This window comes from Numida meleagris, chromosome 1, assembly GCF_002078875.1.
Source record: "Numida meleagris isolate 19003 breed g44 Domestic line chromosome 1, NumMel1.0, whole genome shotgun sequence".
NCBI lineage: Eukaryota > Metazoa > Chordata > Aves > Galliformes > Numididae > Numida > Numida meleagris.
In genome coordinates this window covers 109,908,378-109,930,469 of record NC_034409.1, presented here as the reverse complement: position 1 = coordinate 109,930,469, position 22,092 = coordinate 109,908,378, and the positions used below count along the sequence as shown (strand labels likewise).

General features: G+C 36.1%; 3 protein-coding genes across 9 annotated transcripts in view; 2 read left to right on the top strand and 1 right to left on the bottom strand.

Annotated features, from left to right (window-relative positions):
- CASK (calcium/calmodulin dependent serine protein kinase) overlaps positions 1–22,092 on the bottom strand; it is a 206,662-nt gene that overhangs the window by 90,475 nt on the left and 94,095 nt on the right. The window lies entirely within an intron of this gene.
- On the top strand, positions 1,003–7,102 carry GPR34 (G protein-coupled receptor 34). Of its 2 annotated transcripts, none has more exons than XM_021407473.1 (2): positions 1,003–1,188; positions 3,122–7,102. In XM_021407473.1, exons 1-2 carry the CDS (start codon positions 1,143–1,145, stop codon positions 4,288–4,290), a joined length of 1,215 nt encoding a protein of 404 aa, XP_021263148.1. In that variant the 5' UTR covers positions 1,003–1,142; the 3' UTR covers positions 4,291–7,102. The 2 variants fall into 2 exon arrangements, with proteins under 2 accessions (XP_021263148.1, XP_021263155.1); XM_021407480.1 differs by lacking the exon at positions 1,003–1,188 and adding an exon at positions 1,637–1,888.
- On the top strand, positions 12,461–22,078 carry GPR82 (G protein-coupled receptor 82). The gene is made up of 2 exons (XM_021407491.1): positions 12,461–15,023; positions 16,194–22,078. The coding sequence occupies exon 2, from the start codon at positions 16,227–16,229 to the stop codon at positions 17,259–17,261; it is 1,035 nt and encodes a 344-aa protein (XP_021263166.1). The 5' UTR covers positions 12,461–15,023; positions 16,194–16,226; the 3' UTR covers positions 17,262–22,078.

Here is a 22,092-nt window from a genome sequence, read left to right as displayed (position 1 = left end):
CAGATGATCTAAGGTTAAATTGCTTCTGGAGGTAACATAACTAAATTGCTCAAATCTGGAACAGCACAATTACAGCCTCCCTGCATGGACAACTAATCAAGCTGTGGAAGAATTCATAAACAATTTCCTTCTGCGTTATTTGTGTGCATTACCTGTATTATATGGTTTTAATTTAGGTTGATGACCATTTTGTAAAACACTTACAGCTAATACTCAGGCTTTTGAAAATTGTAACTATCACATTAGAAGACTATAAAACCTTATCTTACCTGAAGTCTAATCTATATACTCACTGAGAGTCACAAACTGTTACCTTTGATGCCTCCTTAACATTCACTTGCTGTTATAGTAAAGCACTCAGGTTTTGTGACAGGACTATAAAGACTTGATAGAAAATACATGAACAAATCTTCCCAGTGCTTCTGGTCCTATTAAATATCAGTATGAAATTATGACAACATAGTAACATCAACCTGAGCGGTTTAAAAGTCCAACTGAAATTTGCAGAGTCCCAAACAAGCTGAATTCTCAGACAGATGATATGTTAGGAATGTTAACATCTCATTTCAAATACTAAGGAAAATACCAAGTCAAGACAGTATTCCTGAGTTATTAAATTTACACTACCTCATACTAGGACTTCTAGAATCAATTTTTAAATATGCAATTTAAAAATGTAAGTTTAAATCTCTTATATCCTATTTGAAATAGTATTACCAGGTGGTATTATCTCTGAGTATTTTACTTCACTTCTGCCTTATTGAAACTGTTAAGATGCTCCAAAAGTAATGCCTCCTGTTTTATTATGTTGGCTGACAACATCACAGCCGGATGTGGGTGGGATGGTAGCAGAGGTTGAATCTTCCTTCAGTTCCATTTAGTCCCATTTTGTTGCTGTGTGACAGATGGCAGCAGAAGGGCAGACTGAGACACTGACATCTGACATGGAAGAGCAGATGAAGCAAAGGTGAATTCCTCCATGCAGAAAAAATTGTACCCATTGACACTCATTGACACTTGCTGAACATTTATGGAGACCAAGCAGTGGATGTGAGCACAGTGAGGTGGTGGGAGGTGTGTTTCAGCAGCAGTGATAGCGACACTGGGTCACCTCCACAGGTGCAGATTTTCACAAGCGTGGCATGCAGGCTCCTGTTCATCGCTGGCAAGAATGCATGGCTAATGGTGGTGAGTATGTTGAAAAACAGTGTTCTGTAGCTGAGAATTTTCTCTATCAAACAGTGTTATTGTGTTCTTTGCACCTGATGTGGTTCTCATGCAAATAAATAGGAGGCATTACTTTCAGAGTGACCTATGTATCATCACTGCTATTCAAAATGAAAGAAAATCAACCTCAGATTTCTCAGTTTGGTAGGTAGATGGATGAGAGCTACACCAGGGTAAGGAAAATACGCCACTTTGCTGTTGTATTCATTTTTCTTCACCCTACGCTTAATCTTGAAGAAGTGATACTATTTCCATGCAATTATCAAGACATAGCGTATCAACATAACTGTTTACCAAAAAGGAAGCCACTGAGGTTGGTCATGAGAAACAAAGTTTCTGTGAAAAAAAATCCCAATCTCCAACTCAGAGTGAAATTCAGTAAAACTTTATGATATAACTTCAACACAGCAAAGTCCAGGTTAACAGCAAAATCAATCTTTCCAATAAGTTGGGTTTTGCTACTTAAAAATATCTTTAAAAAATAGTTGCAACACTAGTAAAACTTCCCCTTATAGCTAATTGCACTGCGTCAGCTGATTCTCAAGCTTTCATAGAGAAACTGGCACTCTAGCTTTCTAATAAGAGGACATGCATACACGTTACTCCTCCCTCTCTTCAGCAGTGGTTTTCAAAATCAGCAGAAGTTCTTAAAACACAAATGGTAAGTGACTTCTTTTATACTTAAGATATGATAAAACAAATTCTTATTAAAATTTCTTTTTATTACAAAGGTACTAATGACCTTTGCAATTAATTGGCATGTAATTAAATATTAAGTTTAAGTATGCATGCCTACTTACAGATGTCAAAACTTTAAAGATAGTTAGAAGTTATGTTTCTCAATTATCTGCAATGTAATTGATTTTTTTTTCCCAGTTCTCATTCACCAAACAGATGTAACTAATTATGCAAATCATGATGTCAAGCATTTTTTTACAAAAAAGCAACATAAACATAACATTTAAAACAGTAGAGAGGTTTCAGTGTGTATTTGAAGGTACCGTATTTTTTTTAACCAGATAAAATTTTTATAATTACTTTTAGCCCATACCATACTAAATGGCTAATATGAAAAGACAGCTGTACTTGTAAAACTGGAACATACTGCCCACATCTAACGCAATTTTAAGATCAGCCAACATGAGATGTTATAATACTTTATTATTAATATCCTCTCAATAATTCAGATTATGTATGTACATCACTTTTTACTGAGCTTTTTATCTAAAATGTTGCAATTTTTACTGCCTTACCTATATCAACATTTTTAAGACAGAATGTTTCTTTTCCTTATTACTGTTGCCGGAGATCTGCATTTAGAGTACCAAAAAAAAATTTTACAGTTCTTTTCAGATTAGAAGAATCTTAGCTTGTCTCTTTAAAAAAATTCTAAATAAACTTATTTACATAATCTTTTAATGTTATGGCATACAAATTTAGGGGAAAAAAATGTATTACTAATAATTCCTTGTAACTACCTCTCTAAACAGTTAACTGTTGTTCTGCTATACTGATCGAGTGTTTTCTTTTGGTTTTCCTTCTTCAGTCAAAGCTGATTTTTTATCTTCCAGCTTATACCTTCCTGGTGAAAAATATACTCTCAGAGACATTAAAAACTTAACGAAAACAAGGGAAAATGTGAAAACAATCTGTTACTGAATTAATGGAGTTTTCAAGCTAACATCAGTTTCCTTGCATAATCTTGATTTATAAACATTCCACAAAAGGAAAAAAATACCTAACGTTACACAAAGATACAAATAATTAAAAAGAAACTAATATACTAGCGCTGACTCAGTGCTATTTATATTACATAAACACTTTGTATGAAATAAAGAGTAACAGTGTTCCTGCGGTGACTTAATATTTACAATTTCTCTTTGCATCCCAACAGAACAGATAAGAAAATCTTCACAAATGGCTACGCCTTCAGCTGATTTACTGACCACTCTTCCACACAAGAAAGCCTTTTGGGGTAACCAAACTGATCTAGCCACGAATGCCACAGAAATTCAACGCAGTGCAAGCTGTTCCTTAGAAGACGATGCACTGTCATTTGCTTTCATATTTTTTTACTCTGTTATTTTTGTCATTGGATTGGTTGGAAATATTATAGCCCTGTTTGCATTCCTGTGCATTCACCAGAAAAGGAATTCCATCCAAGTTTACTTGCTAAATGTAGCCATTGCAGACCTTTTGCTGATCTTCTGTCTTCCCTTCCGAATACTGTACCACATTAGCAAGAACACGTGGATGTTTGGACGGATTTTATGCAAAATTGTAGGAACTCTATTTTACATGAACATGTACATCAGCATAGTACTGTTGGGACTAATTAGCCTAGATCGTTATGTAAAAATAAATAAGTCTGTGAAACGGCCTAAGATGTTAACTACTACTCGAAGTATACATATTTGTTGCATTGTATGGGCACTTGCACTAATGGGATTTTTATTAGTAGTTGCACCATCTCTTTTTAGAAGCGAGGACAGCAATTCTACCTTGTGCTTTCATTATCGGAATAAAAAGAATGCAATGACAGAAGCAGTTTTAAATTATATTATTGTCATCATTTTTTGGACAGTTTTTCTCCTTTTGATACTTTCGTATGTTAAAATCGCCAAGAACCTACTGAAAATTTCAAGGAAAAGAGCTAATTTTCCCAATGCAGCAAAATATACGAAGACAGCAAGGAATTCCTTCATTGTACTCATTATTTTCACCATATGTTTTGTTCCATACCACATCTTCCGATTTGTCTACATTACATCACAGTTACAAAATCCATCTTGTTACTGGAAGGGAATAATTCACACATGTAATGAGGTTATGCTCATATTTTCATCTTTTAACAGCTGCTTAGACCCAGTTATGTATTTCCTAATGTCCAGCAGTGTACGTAAGACTGTACTCCAACTTATTTGTAGAAGAATTCACGGAGATTCAAGTGTAACTCTGGAAAGTACTTCAGAAATAAAACTTGGACAATATACACAAGAGCGATTATCTACTATCACTCCGCACTCAAGTTCTGTAAAGAAGAAGCCTGACTTAATCAAGTAAAGAGATAACACCTCCTCTCACTGTCACTTCAGGACATCAACTTAAGATACACCAAATACAATACTGAATGGATATGAACCTTGTTTTGTTCTTCCCTTTACAAAATGAGAAGTCTTACTTCTGTTTGTGAAAACGAGAAGCAACTTCTCAGAAGTACTTCACTCTTGTTTATCTGAGAAAACAAAACAGGAAACTTCCTTCAAGTTATCTCAGACACCTACTGTGGGACTAACCTGGAACACTAAGTCTTTGGGGAGATTTCCACAAAGTGGTTTGAGCCTGTATAAGGAATCTTGTATACAGATGTTAATATTAGCAATTTGTGTATATAAACAGATGCATTTTGCAGAAGTAATGCGTCCTATTCAAAAGAGTTATCTGAATCATTAAAGACTTTATGTACTCTCTGCTTTAACAGGTTTCAAAGAGATCAGCATTTAACTGCATTTGCAGAACTATTTTTTGCAAGGAAATATTTGAGAATTTAGCAACATATGTGGCTCAAACATGAGGTAAAGAACACAGCTGCCATTGATTCAGTTATAATTACTGAAGATTCACTTCATTAAATACCAAAACTAAAATATTCAAGCCTCCTAAGCCCTTTATTATATTTTCAACATTTTAATGAATTTCAGGGTTGAGTACTTGAGGAAAAGTTAAGCACTGCTTAGGAAATTTGCGAAGGAGAGATGACATATGAGTATTTTCAGCTAGCTAGGATTTCCTAAAAAATGCGAACAACAAATTTGGTGGCTTCAGCTACACAAAGTATTTCAACTAGGAAAAAACTGAGCATACAGAGCAGAACAGAAAAATTAGCTGTTGTGAACACTGAAAGCATCAGCTCTGATCTTTGTTCAGGATCAGTCACCTAGTCTACTTACAGGTTTATGGATTCAGGTGCAAAGTAAAATTTTCAACTGTAAGGTTGTTTAAAACAGGAGGGGCTGAAGGTGGAGCTTGTTAGACCAAAAGACATGCAAATAGACACTTATACTGAGAACAATTTACATGCCTAGCATGAGAATCCAGAAAGATGAACTATTTAGATACTAGATGTTAGATACTAGCTCTGCAAAAGAAGATTCTATTATGCTTAACACATACAAACAATATTGCTCAGTTTAGCTGAAAGAATTTGATATTAATATGATTATCAGTAACTTCTCTAATAGATCATGTGGCTTTTTACCTAATCTATCACAAAATGTGCAGATTTTTATTAATCCAGCAAAATATTCTCATTTTATAGAAGCTAGTTATAAAATTCCTATTGAACAAAGCAAGTATAAAATTCACCTCCGCAAGGTTATCACCATGGTTTAATTTTTATGTGGTTTTACTTCAGTTTCAGTACTCTAGTTTTGGATGGGATAGAGGTAATTTTTTCCTAGTAGCTGGTATGGTGCTGCATTTTGGATTTGTGATGAAAATGACAACACACCAATGTTCTGTTTGTTGCTAAGCAGTGCTGTATGGAGTCAAGGACTCTTCTGACTCTCATGCTGCCCTGCCAGTGAGGAACTGAGGGTGCATAAGAAGCAAGAAGTGAACAGAACCAGGATGCTGACCCAAATTGGCCAGTGGGACATCCCATACCATATGGTGTCATGCTAAGCAATAAAAGTTGGGGTAAAGAAGCAGAAGAAGGGCATGTTCAGAGTGATGATACTCATCTTTCCAGAAACAGTAAGGCAAAATGAGCTATTCTGTAGGTGGCTGAACTCCTGTCTGCCAGTGGGAAGCAGCAAAAGAATTCCTTGATTTGCTTTGCCTGCATGTGTGGCTTTTGATTTACCTAGTAAAATTGTCTTTACCTAAATATGAATTCTGACATTTTTAGCTTCCCCATCATCTCCACCAGCTGTGGGGGAAGGTGAGTAAGCAGCTGCATGGGACTGAAACACCTGCTGGGTTAAAGCACAATATTTCCAGAAAGGGGGTGTAAACACTTTGTCAAATCAAAATACAATGGTAAGGTAAAAAAAACCTGAACATTCACCAAAAAGATTACAACTCATGGACACCACACTACTGCAAAAAAACATTTTAGTATTCCAGACGTGCTTTAGTAAACTATTTAACACTTACTTGCTTACTAAAACTTCATTTTGTAAACAACTAAATTCATGAAAAGGCAACAGGAAAATGTCACTACAGTACAGCAAGTTCTGGTTCATTATCTGGTTCATTCTGGTCCACTACGTGAACACTATTATGTAGGCTTGTTTGTTGCAATTTTAATAGTGAAAGCTATTAAGTATATTCTTAAGAGGAAGTATGCTCTGCATTACAGACATTCTTTACAGATTGTAGACTAGAGCCATGTATAATATGGCTCAATAATCAACAGATGATTAAAAAAAGAACTTAGAAGAAACATGAAAGAGTGATACATTCCCAGGACTGCATATTACACCACGTACTACTTCACTTTAATTAACCTCTGTGCTTAAGGAATGAAAAGCATATGTGACCCAAAACTTTTAAGAGATTTCAGAAGCTACAGTTCAGTGTTTGTATTAGGCAACTGCAGCACCTACAAAGACTAATAAAATTAGGCAAGCTTGGGTAGATAAGGGGTTTGAGGAAAATCATCTACCATAAAATCAGTTCTAGCAGTGCTGTTACAGAGGAGCTAGCAGAGGGGCTCTCCAGTAGTACTGAGAAGCACCAGGATAAAGGGAATAATGGCATACATGAACTGTAACAAGATCATGTACAAAAGGTTCTAAAGAATTTCAAATGTTAGAGGCTATTTCTTATTTTGGAACTAGTTAAAAAATGGAAATAAAGCTTAAAAAATACATTTTTTCTTTTTTTTTCCTTCAGGACATTACTCAAGAATATCCAAATATATTCATTTACAAATATGTTGAATACTACCTGGAATGAATGAGAGTAAGGAGATGACAAAGTTTATAAGCAGTACATAAATATTCAGGGTAATCAACCCTAAAAAGGGTTAAGAGACCAACTCTGCTCAACAGCAATAAAACAGCATATACACTGTTAAAATTAGGAGGAAAAACTAGAAGACATCATTGCATAGTTTCTATGGTACAGTTTCTATGCAGAATACATAAAACAAACTCTTCAGCTCAGAAACAGAAACCTGAAAGAGGACACACTAAGTCCGTAACACCAGGTATGGCATGTAAAAGGGGAAAGAGAAATAACTAACTATACCCTCTTTGTCAGAGTCTGACATTAAAGGAATAGCAGTTAGAACAACAGCAACAAAAAAAAAACACATACAAAATAAGTGAAAATACTTCATTACAGATTTTCACAAGTGTGCAAATCAGTGCTACAAGATGTCAAAGGCCTGAAGCATCAATTGGCTCAGAACAGGATCTGAAACTACACTGTGCTGTCACGTAGGAAACAATTACTACTGAACAAAATCCAAACATGGGCACTTTTACTATGTTTTAATATTTAATCTTAATTTTTTTTTCTGAAATCAATTTTACCAGCTTCTGAGGGTAAATGGCAGGTGCTGCAAGCCATTATTAGTGAAGCGCAACAAATCTTGAAGCTCTTGGGAGTTCTGCTGAAAATTACAATGTGACATTTCAGGTGATCCTATCATTAGTCACTTCAGTAGCGTTACTATATTTGTTACTTCTCATCTTAGCTACGCTTCCTAAGCGATGAGGGCCAACTACAGTAATTTATTGAATCTTCAGTTGAACTGCAAAATAAAATACAAAAAGAGACTTGCTAAATAATCCAGACTCCGTCCTCTTTATTCTCCTTCTTCCTATGACAAGCAGCAAATCTGATTGTGATGCTGTATTTGTACAATACACACTTTAAAGACTCCGAATAGCATAAGCCACAGAACAAAACTGTGTGCCAGAAACAAGCTAATAACTTGAATTATTACCATATCCAATTGTACCTGACTTGAATAACCAATTTTTGTTTCTACACTGAAACTCACTCTTACTACCTTTGGAACTTGCAAATTGGTATCCTCTATGAGGTAAGAAAATTATAGCCCAAATCTGAAAACTTTAATTGAACAACTTCTTTCACAATATCAGTCAACAAAACTACAAGAGAGAAATACAACTTACGTTACTGAGTCATATATTACTGATAAATAAGTAAGAGTCACATTATTCCTTGAATTGGAAAATTTATGTGCGGACACCTTAGTTTAATGCTCTCTCTGAAAGCACATACAGAATCAGGGTGGGTAGAAGGAGATCTGTTGCACAGCATAAATAAAGCATACAAAGAAACCGATGTTTTAAATATATTTTCAACATATTCTCTGTAAGGCTGAGAATCTTCTGCCAGCCTTTCTTCTATTTCTTAGAGATATTCCCAATTACTGAGGGCACCCTGCCAAGGGAATCCAAGAAAACAGAGAAGTTGCTACAAAACTGTTACCATTCACTGCTTGTAAATATTAATAGATAGAAAAAATGAATGTATAGAAGTTGTTCACAGGCTTCATGAGGGTGGGAACAGTCGAGAAGAAAGGATGAAGGTGAAAGAAGCCTTAACATTTAAGACTCCATTATTAAGAGCGTTAAGTATAGATGTAAGAATAAGAACAGAAGAAAAATGGCTGACTGTGTATCAAGCAACTGAAAAATGAGATATAAAATGAGGAAGAAAAAGTGCTAGGGTTTGCTTTTATATTTTTGTAAGCTGAATCAATTACCTAAAACACACCAGAAAGGCACATTTTGCTACATGCTGCCTTCAGAATTAATCTTGCTTTTTGCTGTAAATTATGAGTCCTGGTTCCTTTAAGTTTGAATAGAGATGGATAGTACACCTTTGCACCTATTAAAAAAGCAAAGTCAACTACTTCAGAATATCTCAAACCACAGATATAGATGACTGTGTGCTTTTAAAAGAAAAATATACCTGCTGTTTCTCCCACAAAAACTTTTCTAGGTAAAGATGTCAGCATACCTATTGTCAACAACACATTAGAAGTCTGACGAAAATACTTGACAGGGAACCTAAGAATGTTCCTTACCAGAAAGAAATTCATTTTGGAGACAAAGCTTTCCAGCTTACAGTAAAGAAAATCTACCTTGTGCAACAGTTTTGCCTTTATCACCATGCTTCAGATTTTTATTTTTGCTTTACTACTTCTGCATTTTCTCAAAAGCTTAAGAGCCACATAGAAAAGCCAAAAAGCTCTTATAAATATTTAACTTGAAAATACACAAGTTACAGCACGGTGCAAGAAAACCACAGAGAAAGCTTCCTGTTTATCTACAATAATCAGTAAAGTTGTCACGCTAAACGTTGTTTTTGGATAATAAAAGTTATCATGACCAATACACAGTCACTGATTTTTGCAAAACAAATATAGTAAAGGGGACCTCTGGAGGCTGCACAGAGTATTTCACCAGGGAAAAGTTTCGAAGTTTTTAGCAATGAAGTCTTGAAGTCTAAAAATATTGAAAGATGATTTTTCTAAGTACTGTCAAATGTAAGCTTTTTTTTACAGCTCAAAAGGTATTATTTAATTTGTGGGTTTTTTTATGCAAAACAACTACGCAGAGCACATAACTGTGCTTATTTAATGACAACCAAATAACTGAAGGTACGGGTGCAATATTATCCCTTTTCTAAATCACAAAGGCTGCTAGAAATGCCAGAGTTATACTGAATATTCTCATAATTCATCAAACAGTATAAGAACTTGAATTTTGGACCTATTCTCTGGCAACTGTAATGGCAATTCTAAAGCTGCTGAAAATAAATCACTAATGAACAGCAAAAAGTCTAACAAAGACCAAATTCAAATCTGCCATCTATTTTATATCCATTGATTCAGCATGGTACTTGTCTCAAGCTGAGTAGATTTAAACATGAACTTAGAGAACTCTGCATTGGTCAGTATTTCTCACAATATTATGTAGGCTGCTCCAAAAGTAATGTCTCCTATTTATTTCCATGGAAACTATAAGAGATGTGAAGAGCACATTAACACTATTTAATAGAGAAAATTCTGAGCAACAAAACGCTATTTTTCAACACAGTCATCACTATTAGCTAGGCATTTTTGCCAGCAATGAACAAGGGCCTGAATATCGTGCTTGAAAAAATCTGCATGGCTCTCGAGCACCACTGCTGAAATGTACCACCCACTGCTTCACTGCGCTTACATCCACTGGCTGGTCTCCATAACACTCAGCAAGTGTCAATGAATGTTTATGGATACAATTTTATCAGCATGGAGGAATTCAGTGACACACCTTTGCTTCACCTGCACTTCCATGTCAGACACCATTGTGTCAGTCTGCTCCTCTGCTGCCATCTGTCACACAGCAACAAAATAGAATGGGATACTGGTAGGAAGGTTCAACCTCTGCTGCCATACCACCAACACCTGCTTCTGACCTTGTGGACCAACATAATAAAATAAGAGGCATTATTTTTAGAGCAGCTCTCAAAAATACATATACTGACTAACAGCTAAAATCCTGATTGTATTAATCCAGGAAAAGAGGTGGGAAACACTGGGCCATATCTGCAAGGAAAAGTTATGAACAGGCAGACAAAATCACAGAATGACTTGGGTTGGCAGGGGCCTTGAAGATCAGCTGGTGCCATCCCTCCAGATCAAGCTGCCGAGGGCTCCCTCATACTAGTCTTGAATGCCTCCAGGGATGGAGCACCCACAGCTGCTATGGGCAGTCTGTGTCAGTGCCTCACCACTCTCTGAGTAAAAAATTTCCTCCTAACATTTAAATCTACCTCCTTTAGTTTAAAACTGTTCCTCCTTTGTCTATCACTATTAAACTGGGTAAAAAAGTCACTCTCCATCTTTTTTTATAAATTCCCTTAATGTACTAAAAGGCCACAATGAGGTCTCCCCAGAGCGTTCTTCAGGCTGAACAAGGCCAGCTTCCTCAGTCTTTCTTCATAGGTTAGGTGCTCCAGCCCTCCCATGATCTTCATGGCCTCCTCTGGACCCACTCCAACAGCTCCACATCCTTCTTGCACTGGGGGCCCCAGGCCTGGATGCTGCACTCCAGGTGGGGCCTCATGAAGGCAGAGCAGAGGGGGACAATCACTTCCCTCTCCCTGCTGGCCACTCCTCTTTTGATGCAGCCCAGGACACAGCTGGCATTGCGGCCTGCAAAAGTACACTACTGGCTCACACCCAGCTTTTTGCTCACCAGGATCCCTGAGTCCTTCTCCACAGGATTGCTCTCAGTGAGTTCTTCTCCCAGTCTGTACACATATCTGGGATTGCCCAGACTAAGGTGCACCAACATGCACTTGGACTAATTGAACCTCACTTAGCTCATGTGGGCCCACGTTTCAAGCTTGTCCAAGTCTCTCTGGATAGCATCCCTTCCTTCTGTTGTGAACTATACCACTCAGCTTGGTGTCATCTGCAAACTTGCTCAGGGTGCACTGAATCCCACTGTCTAGGTTGTTGATAAAGATGTTGAAGAGCACAGGTCCCAAGATGGACCCCTGAGGGACACCGTTCATCACTGGCCTCCACTTTGACGTAGATCTGTTGACCACAATCCTCTTGCTGTGACCATCCAACCAATTATTTATCCACTGAATAATCCACCCTTCAAATCTCTATCTTTTCAATTTAGAGAGAAGGATGTGGTATGGGACGCAGTCAAAGGTCTTGCAGAAGTCCAGGTAGATGACGCTGAGGCTCACTAGATGACAAGAGGCTCGCTGGCCTCTACTTTCCCAGGTCGTCTTCTCTACTCTTTGTAAAAACGGGAGTGATGTTTCTCTTTTTCCAGTCACCAGAGACTTTACCCGACAGCCTGCAACAACTCTCTTGGACCTACACATCCAACTGAAAATGAATATCATGTAGTGCACCTGTCTTAAAAGTGTATACAGCCAAAAAACTTCCAATTTTAATGATTAAACAAAAAAAAAACCTAGGAATCGAAAGTCAGAGTTCTAACTAAGCTACATAATAAATTTTTTAAAAAGAAAACGTGAATTGCATGTTTGCAGTAGTCAGTGCATTTTGAAGACTTATCCTTATATAAAATGCCATACAGTCAGGAGTATCAAACCTTTTGACTTGCCTGGGCCGCGCTGAAGAGGAATTATATTGGGTGGCATATAAAATATTTAGTATATTTCACATATATATAATCAACAAAACTTTGCTTATTGTTTTTGTGTTTTTATTAGAACATGAAAAAGAGGGCTACAAAAACAAAAATAGCACATTGGACAGCTACGAAACAGATCAAATTCCACGTACTGGAATCTAAAGCTCATGGTAAAGGTTCATGCATATTTGACATGTTACACATGTATTTAGCATGGTTCACCCTTCGCATCCATAGTGGCCCTATCTAGGGGTATTCACTTTTGTGCGCCCTATCCTATCAGTTGCCTTCCTTCCATCAAGCAACAGAGGCTGAGTGCATCTCCTGGGCCTTCCATGGCATAGAGAACCAGGACTGTGACAGGAGTCATGGATAAATGGACTGCTGCCTTCTTTCATCCTGTAAGGACTGACTGCTGCCAATTCACTATACACTCTGTTGTCTGGCAGGAACAGCCCAGGTATTCACACAAGTTCAGACAAGCACGAGGAGACTGAGGCTAGCTAGGCTGTCTTCTATCATCTCAAACAGGTGGAGAGGAGAGGCAGTGGCCAGGTAGTTTTCATGTGGATCACTGTTGCCTATGGCTGTACTACATAATATAGCTAGGTATGAGTTATAAATGGCTAACTGAAATAGCTTTCCCACTGTGAATTTCCTTGTCTTTGTGATTTTGAGCTATAAAATATGTTGTCTGCATGCAATATCAAAAGGCAGCACAGACTGCTTACTGGTGTATAAAATCTAGTAACAAGTATAAGTAATCATGGTTTAAGAGAGCTAAAAATATAAATAGCTGAGGTAAAGAGAACACATGAAGATCATTATGAAGAACTTAAGAGTGAATTGCATAAGAGATGCACTTGTACTGTTTGAATATCATCAAATGTATTTTAGATAAAATAAGCCATTTGTAGGTTAGGCAAATGGAAATAGCGTACTACAAGAATAACTGAGATCCTTGGAACCAATGACATTTCCTTTTTTTGTTTACTTTGAACATCTCATTCACTTGTTGCCCATCTCACTAATCAGATGCAAAACGAAGCTGATAGACTGTAATTCTGTATATTAATCCATTATGCAGTAATTCAGTAAAAAAGGTAGCATAATTTCTTCACATAGCAAGAATTATGGCAATTGAACTACAAATACAACAGGCAACAGGTAATACAAATGTAACAGGTAATAAACAATTGAATGATAACAAAAAAATCCTGCTAAATGAAATTGCTCACACCATTCTTTTTTGGTATAAGACCATGGTCTCCACTTAGCAAATTTTCAGTATACGTATTCTTGTGTCTAAAACTGGATGGAACACAGAAACATGGACTTCTAAGACTTTGTAAGAAACTATTAGACATTTAATTACTATAAGAATCTTTCTGTTAGAACAGCCTTTAATACAGTTACATATTCAAACGTAGAAAAAGAAGGTAAAGCTTAGAGCACAACAAAAATTAAATGCATGCAAAAGAATCACAGTGCTACAAAGTAATTACTAATATTCCGAGCAAGTTTCCCTCACTTAAATTTACTTTTAAATGACATGAATCATCTAGCCTAAAAAGATGACCAGAATATATATGTCTATCATTTTACAGCAAAATAATTAAAATTAATAATGAGATTGAACAATTAAATGCATAGTAGATCCATAAAGTGGATTCTCACTGCGAGTGCTTAAATGTAAAGCAAAACTAACTTAAGAATACTAAAAGTGTGTAAGTTTTTATATGGCACCTCCTCTCTTCTCATAGAGGAACTTACTGCTTCTGAAAAGCCATATCTGACAACCACAGATGTATCACACAGGAGTAAATTCAGAAGTTTCATGTTCTGCAGACCTAAGCAGACTTTGACGGATCTGTGATCAAACTCCTCTTCTGGAGGAAGGAAACTGTCCTGGCTACCAGCCTTCTGGATGATTTACATAAAACACCGTATTTCTTGGAAACAAATCAAGCCAGTTTTCCCTGAATGATTAGCAAGTTTAGAACGTATCAGCTACAAACTGCTTCCACAGAATCCATCATCTGACTGGACATATCTCATCTGTTCATTTGGTCACTGATAGGAGGACAGACATGGATACGTCATTATCATTATTGCATGTGGAGTTCAAGAACAGACGGTCAGCTCTGTGAAAATTCTTGGATCAGAAGAACAATTAAACTGTACTGAAAGTTCTCACACAAAATGAGAACTTTTTTTTTTTTTTTTCCATTCTGGGAAGTGGGCAGTCTCTTAAAAGAGCATGATAGTAACAACAGCTCCACGCCCTACAAGTATTTTAAGTATTTCTGTGAAATAATTATATGGCCAAAGAACTGTTAGAATCATTCTTCCACATTTACCTTGCATTCTTTTCAGTTCTCTAATGGAGTCATATCCTGGTTTAATTTCAAAGACTTTTCGCACAGAAAACATCTTTTGGTTTGAACTTTAAGTGTCTAGCTGCCTTTTGACACTGTGAAAGAAAAGGGCACATTCTGAAAACCTACTTATGCCACAAAGACATTTTTCGTAACTGTATTTTCCAGACTTAAGTATCATCCTTTTCACTGCATCGGTGTAGAGATAAAAAGGACATTGGACAAAAATTCCCTCTCCAAAGGAAGACGCCTGCAGCTTGCATAGGTAAGTTTAAAAGCGCTATCATTAGATGTCTAAAGGATCAAGTCCAGAAATTACTTTGTGAATGTAATTCACTGTAATAAAATAATTTAATACATTTTGGTTCAACAATCTATATGGGACTTAGGCGGAGATTCAACAACTACAAAAAAAAGTTGGTTTAATTTGCAAGTTGGCAGTCATGGCTTATAGCTTATTTTTAAATACAACTTCTACAATTTTTTCTAATTCAGTCAACTTGGTGCCTGTGCATTTTATTTTAGTTTAAAAGAATCCTCTTTGGTGTTTGAATTAATTTACTTACAGCTGTTTCAAAATTTTTTTTATCAATCTGTAAGTTTGAAATCTGTTTTTTTTTCCATATGCTTTTATACAGAGTAAAAGCTAAGTTGCACCTTACTAAACTTCTACCTATACAACATGATAATCTCTCTTTACTATAGGTTAGTAAGTCAAAGACTCATTTTAATATGCAGTCATTTTACAGAGCTTTAAACACCAACTAGAACTGATTTCTTTCTTACAGTCTGGAAATAGAGACTAAATTGAAAACTGAACTTGGAAATATATCACATTTTTCAGGAATCATTTAACATGCTCCTGACTACATAATTCATGCAAAATGTATACCTAAGATTAGAGCCCTAAGAAAGTAACATTAGACACTATCATCAGCAAAAAAAAAAAATGGATCCAACCAGATTCCAGAATCATGTACAGTTTAATTCTTACTTAAATGTAGGTACAAGATACTCCATTTCTGCAAATACAGAAACGCTTTGCATTTATTTTGCTTATTTAACTTAAAATAGTCTAAAGTGGTTTCCAAAGTAGGTTACGTGTTCTAGAAGACTGAGAAATAACTCAAGACCACAGAAGTTACTATCAGACCCTAGCTTAAACTTTGTTCCCTCATTTATTTTATTAGATTCTAAGCATATTACATCTTTTTTTTTTTAAACATAAGTCAGCTACATTTTTTTATTTCCAAAAATCCATCAATGGAAGAACATCCAAAAGGTAACCCCATGCAAACTGAAAACAATAATGCCAGAGAACAATTAGGAATTGGTAACAATGAAAAGCAGAGGAGAAAAAGTAACAGTTAAAATAAGAGAAAAAAAGATATTAGACATACATTACAGAAGAATAATTCATTTAATTGTGTTTCAGCTCTCACCATTTATTCAAGAAGATTCAGCATAAATGAGAAATTCAACATGTGTTCTTCAGCCATCGTTAGCTACTACTGTAGCTCTACCAGTCATCTACTCTTTCCTATTTGTTACTGGGAGTTTTGGAAATATTCTCACTGCCTGGGTATTTTCAAGGCAAGCATCCACAAAAAGAACACAATATATTTATCTGGTAAATCTCGTCACTGCAAATTTACTCGTATGTAGCACTATGCCTTTTCTGGCTGGCTATTTTGGAAAAGGGCATGAATGGACATACGGCTCTAAAGTATGCAGAGTAGCATATCACCTCGGAACTATTGTTATGCATGTCTGTATGTATGTTACAATTACGATTTTATGTACAATCGCTTTAAGTCAGTATGCAACACTGAAGAAAAATAACGATGCACGATACTCTCAAGCAGTTACAAAAAACTTGTACAAACGTGTACTTCAAGAGTTTCGTCAGCCAAAGTTTGCTAAATATTTTTGTATCTTCATATGGCTTATTGTGTTGTGCATAACAGTAACAGCTATAACATATGACGCTTGGGCAAAAAAGGAGCAAGTATTTCACACATGTTACAACATGAGGGTAGAAATTGGTGAATTTACTGCAAAGATTGCAGCTTCTTTTGCTACTGCTTGTTTTTTTCTATTTTTTCTAACTGTTTTGGTATCGTACTATTCCCTCACCAGTCATCTGAGTAAAATACAAAAAACCACCCACATTGGACAAAAACATCTGATTTACAGAACAGTGAAAAGAAACATTCTTGTCATCCAGATAATTTTAACTGTCTGCTTTCTTCCGTATCATATTTTCAGGCCCATATTTTATGTACTGCTTCCAGAAGAAGACTGTTCAAGGATAAACTATCTAATAGAGATTAAAAATTTCCTTACTTGTCTATGTGTTTCTAGGAGTAGTATAGATCCAGTTATAACCCTTCTGCTAGATACAACTTTTAAGAAAAGTCTGTGCAGTCTGTTTAAAAAATCCACACCTGAACACCACCAACGCAGAGCTGATATTTTCAATGAAGAGACCCCACCAATATGAAGTAATATGGAAAGATGTTAGTAGAATATTAATAACAGTCAACTCATTTTGACTTGCTATAATGAGACTTCCGTATGAAATGGGAAATATTTAAATAAAATGATAACATTGATTGTATTTTTTTAACACAGTCTTGCTTTTAAATCAACAGTAGCCATAATATATGAATTCATGTAATTCATACAGTGAACTGTGCATTGCCACTTGATCCATGTAAAGAAAAATACACTTATATTTGACGGATGGACAGTGTTTTCTATCTAATTGATCTAGGAAGATGGCAGAAACTAGTGTGAAATTGAGGACATAGTTCTTGACTGTCACCATTATTCCCAGGTTTTCTGGGCTTTCTTTACAAAAAAAGAAAGAAAAAGCATAGATTTTTTTTTTTTCTCTAGAATGGATAAATCATGCGTCAAAGGCTTAAGGGAGAAGGCACAGAGAACTACAAAATGCATTCAATATTAATGTGTATTTTTTTTTTTTTGGGTTGCAAGTATTTGGGTAGAAGCCTCTGGGACTGGCTAAGCATTGGTTAGCTTGTGGTGAGCAACTGCACTGTGCATCACTTCTTGTATTATCATTATTATTCGTGTCCCTCATTAAACTGTCCATATCTCAACCTGCAATTCCTTGCACTTTTACCTTTTTGAATTATCTCTCCCATCCCACTGTGAGTAAATGGCTGTTTGGTGCTGAGCTGCCTGCTAGGTTAAAGTTCAATGTGTACTCACCCAAAAGTGTTACACAATTATACCACTTCAAATTTGAATTAACACATGGTACTCCAGAAGGCACCTCCTTCACAACAGTGCTTAAACCCAGATCACTTGCAGAAGAGTAAGTAAAACATATAAGTCATACAAAATTATAGGATATCTGAATGCACATGAAGTGAGGGAAAAAAAGGATGAAATGCATACATGCACTTATCTTTAACCTCTGGTACTATTTAACATAAAATAAAAATAAAACAAATCACAGAATTTCCTCATTCCTAGTTTAACTATGTGAGGCAAATTCCGTGGTTTACTTAGGAAGGCATAAATGGTTATTATTTACTGGTCTACAACACAAAATAGACATTTAAGGACCATGAACGGTATGAAAGGAGTGCAAAACAGGAACAGTTTTGAATTTACTTCTGAAGAGTGGTCATTTCCCCATTCTTCCAGATGGGATCAAGAGGAATTGTCCAGTGAATGTAGAAAGTGTTACAGAATACTAGCTATTTAAGAAGTCCAAACACTTGCCTCAAGCTGCACCATAAAATGTAGTAAGCAATTCTGTCTTCCCAACCCTACTACTGAGCTCCACTACAGGAACACTAAATTGACCCAAAAATGGCATATGCTGTTAGACACAAAACATTAGGCCTCCTGTAAGAGGCACCCCAAGACTTCCTATCATTTGACAACTGCTTTGCATTTTTCAGAAGTTCAATAAAAAGGTAAGTGAAAAAGACAGAAAATCATAGGAACATAGTCTCTTATTTAATACAATGCTACTTGTGAGAACAGAATTCATTATTTGCTTATTTTACAGAATTCTCTTGTGATGTTTAGCAAATGATCTACAGAAAAACCTTAAGTGGGCAGATTCAGAGTCTAACTCTGCAAAATGCTGTCAGTAAGAGTTCTTGAGCATGAAGGTTGGTTTGTGTGGGTGTGCACTGTACTGTGCAAAAACCAAGGACAAGACATCTAAACCAGGACCAAACCAAGCAGTTTAAATTTGCTCAGAGTACTGCGTTTAGATGAGAAGCGGTAGACGTCTGGGTGACAACAGTTTACCGTCAATGTGCTTTTGTTTTTGCACAGGCCCAAAATAAGAACCCACAACTTCTGTCCTTCCTTACACTTAGGGGATCTCATTGCAGCGAAGTGCCTAACGATGTAAACTTCAGTATTCAATTTTTGGTGGTAATACAGGTTTAAGGAGTTATTATTCTGCTTTTTTAGTCCACTTGTTCCCTAGCGCTGCAGTTACCAAAAAGGCAAGAAAAAGGATTAAATTTTGGGAACTACTGATTAAATAGAAGTTTGTGGTAAAATCCCAGTTCACCAATTCTACTTAGTACCCCAAAATAATACATACTTTTATTATTTTCCTATAGAGCCTGTTTAAGGTGACATCTCCTTTACATTTCTGAATTGCACTAGCCGGTTTATTTTATATTAAATAGCAGAAAAACTTTTGTGCAGTATGGGCAATTTGAGAATCTGCAAATCAAGTAATACACTGGTTCAGCATTTGATGGAATAGTTCACGGAGGAAAAATCTCCCCAGACAGAAAGGTGTGAGGAAAAAGTAGAGAAATAAATCAGCAAAACACAGCTCGTGTGCTAAACTTCTTGCGCTGTTTAGTCATTCTGGTGTTAACTCAGAAGTTAGCAGGTGAACTGTGAATTATGTAATCAAAAACTAAATAACTGATTTCTACAGCAGGAACATAAAATCCTAGGGCAAACACACACAACAGGGGTTTAGAAGACAAGTGTCTACCTCCTCCCTGGTTAACCCCTTCAAAATACGCTGCAGGGTGGCCAGCTCATCAATCAGAGGACGCAGGTTTTCTGAATGGCTGAGCAAGTGACTGGACTACACGAACTTCCACCACATAGCTGTTGAGCTCTGCGGCAGGTCAAGCAGTCTAAATTCCCAGCATGTAGCACTTCTCAGCAAAACTGCTTCTGAAAACCCAGCAGCAGAACCACATTAACCAAAAGGTATGACAAAGATCGTAGATCATAAAACTTTTAAGTAATGTTAGGGGCAAAAGATAAAGAAACTCAAGAAATGTGTTGTCTCACAAGAGGAAGGAAATTAAGGCAAGCAGAGGTCATCTTGTGAAAGTTTTCATGTTTTGATTCTGGCATGGGAGGTGAGGCTGGAACATATGTAAGTTTATCACAGCCTGCAGTCAGCTTTGGTTCACCTTGTTGCTTAAAGAAGACAGATAAAGTTTCTGGCATCAGACAACAACAGACTGAAGTATTCCTAATCTAACTTCTCCGTATCAGTTGAGGGCCAAGTGAGCACAAAAATGCCTAAAAGACACCTATTTCTAAAAGGGACTAAATGGTGCAAATTTTCCTGAGTATCAGATGAAGATCAAACATTCTGCAGTTTAAAATAACACTCACAGAAAACTTAAGAGGAAAAAATGAAGAATCATAGAATGACTGTATCAACCTTACAGATTTTTATTATTTCACTTTCATCCGTTCAGATAATTTGAAAATTGTTCTTTTACCCTACTTCCTTTCAAAACACTGTCTATAGTGACATCTAGAGCTGGGATATGGCAGTTAACTTAATATTCTACACACAAATGTCATAGTTAAAATATTTCTGCTCAGTTTTTGTCCAGATTAAACGCTGTTTAACATGGTTTAGCATACTTTAGACAACAGATTAAAGAACTCTTACTCATGTAATTGAATAGTTTTATTTCTAAGGATGGCATTGAATAAAAACAGTGGTTTTAAAGTTTTGAAAGACTGGATAAGCTGTAAAATAAATCTACATTTTTCTGAGGAGTAAGGCCCTTGAAACTGAAATACACTTTTGTTCAAGGACATAGTCCAATGACAAGAAATCCAACTCTCAGGAAGACAATGCCACATAATGATGGTGTTCATTCTAAAATTCTCATTTGGTATCATAACCAAACAACGAAAAGGATTCCAAATTTTCACAGTAGAATGAGCTCAGATATCCTACCAGCGATAAAGAGGAAGTCTTGAGAATTTGCTGTAAGAAATAACTTTCAGAATATCAAACTTAAAAAAAAAAAAAGAAAATCTGATTAAATGGAATAATTTCCCTTGAAAAGGATTAAGAGACTGGTGAAAGGTCTGTAATGTCTGTGTATGCAAGATCAAATGTCTGCTGGAAAGAAAACCTTCAGTTCAGTGTCCACACTCTCTTTCCTCACAAACCACCCTGTACAAGTTTGAAGTACAGCTCACCACCTCCCAGTCTGATTCATCACTAGATCTCACTTCTCAAACTGCACTATCAGAGCTCATTAACATTTTCATTAAGTCTTACAGTGCTTGACTCAGTTTGGATAGAAGCAAACTCTTAGAGAAGTTGGAATAGCTATTTTAGACAACAAAATGAACAAGTAACATGTATTCAAACTGAAGACGTACAAACCAAAATTCTTAGGTTTAAACTCCCAATTACTTATGCTATAGTGTTTTGGGATAAATTAGTTCCACAAATAATCACATAAATGTTACAAAATTCACCAACTCAAACATAGAATATATATATACTGTTTTTAAAGTGTTCTTAAAGTCGTAAGTGTCTTACGGTACTCTTACAGCCTGTATTTCTTCCCTCAAACTTGTTCTCATGATAACAAATATTCAAGAATGTTTGCAAAAAGTGGGCAGTTCTACCAGTATTCTAGCATTTAAGGATGGACTTATCTCTAGAATTCTGGTCTAGATGATTTGATAGCTTCATTGTGCAGTCAAAATGATGTAATTAATCTACCTATTCCAGTTTAATTTATGCAATTAATTTATACACAAGTTTTCCTAACAAGAAAACAAATGCAAACGCATTTCATATGAATATTCAGGAACCAGAAATCAAAATAGCTGTCAAAGTAATTGCAATCAAATGCATACGTAACCTGTGAACAAAGACTTCCTAAATGTTCCACACTGACAGAATTAGTGATAAACTTTAATCTCATACGACATAATAAAAGTAATCATAGACTTATTAAATAGTTTTCTGTTACAGTTCCTACTTCCCTCTCCTGTAGAGAAATTACCAACGTTTAGTGGTTTGTATTAATGCAGTGATGGAA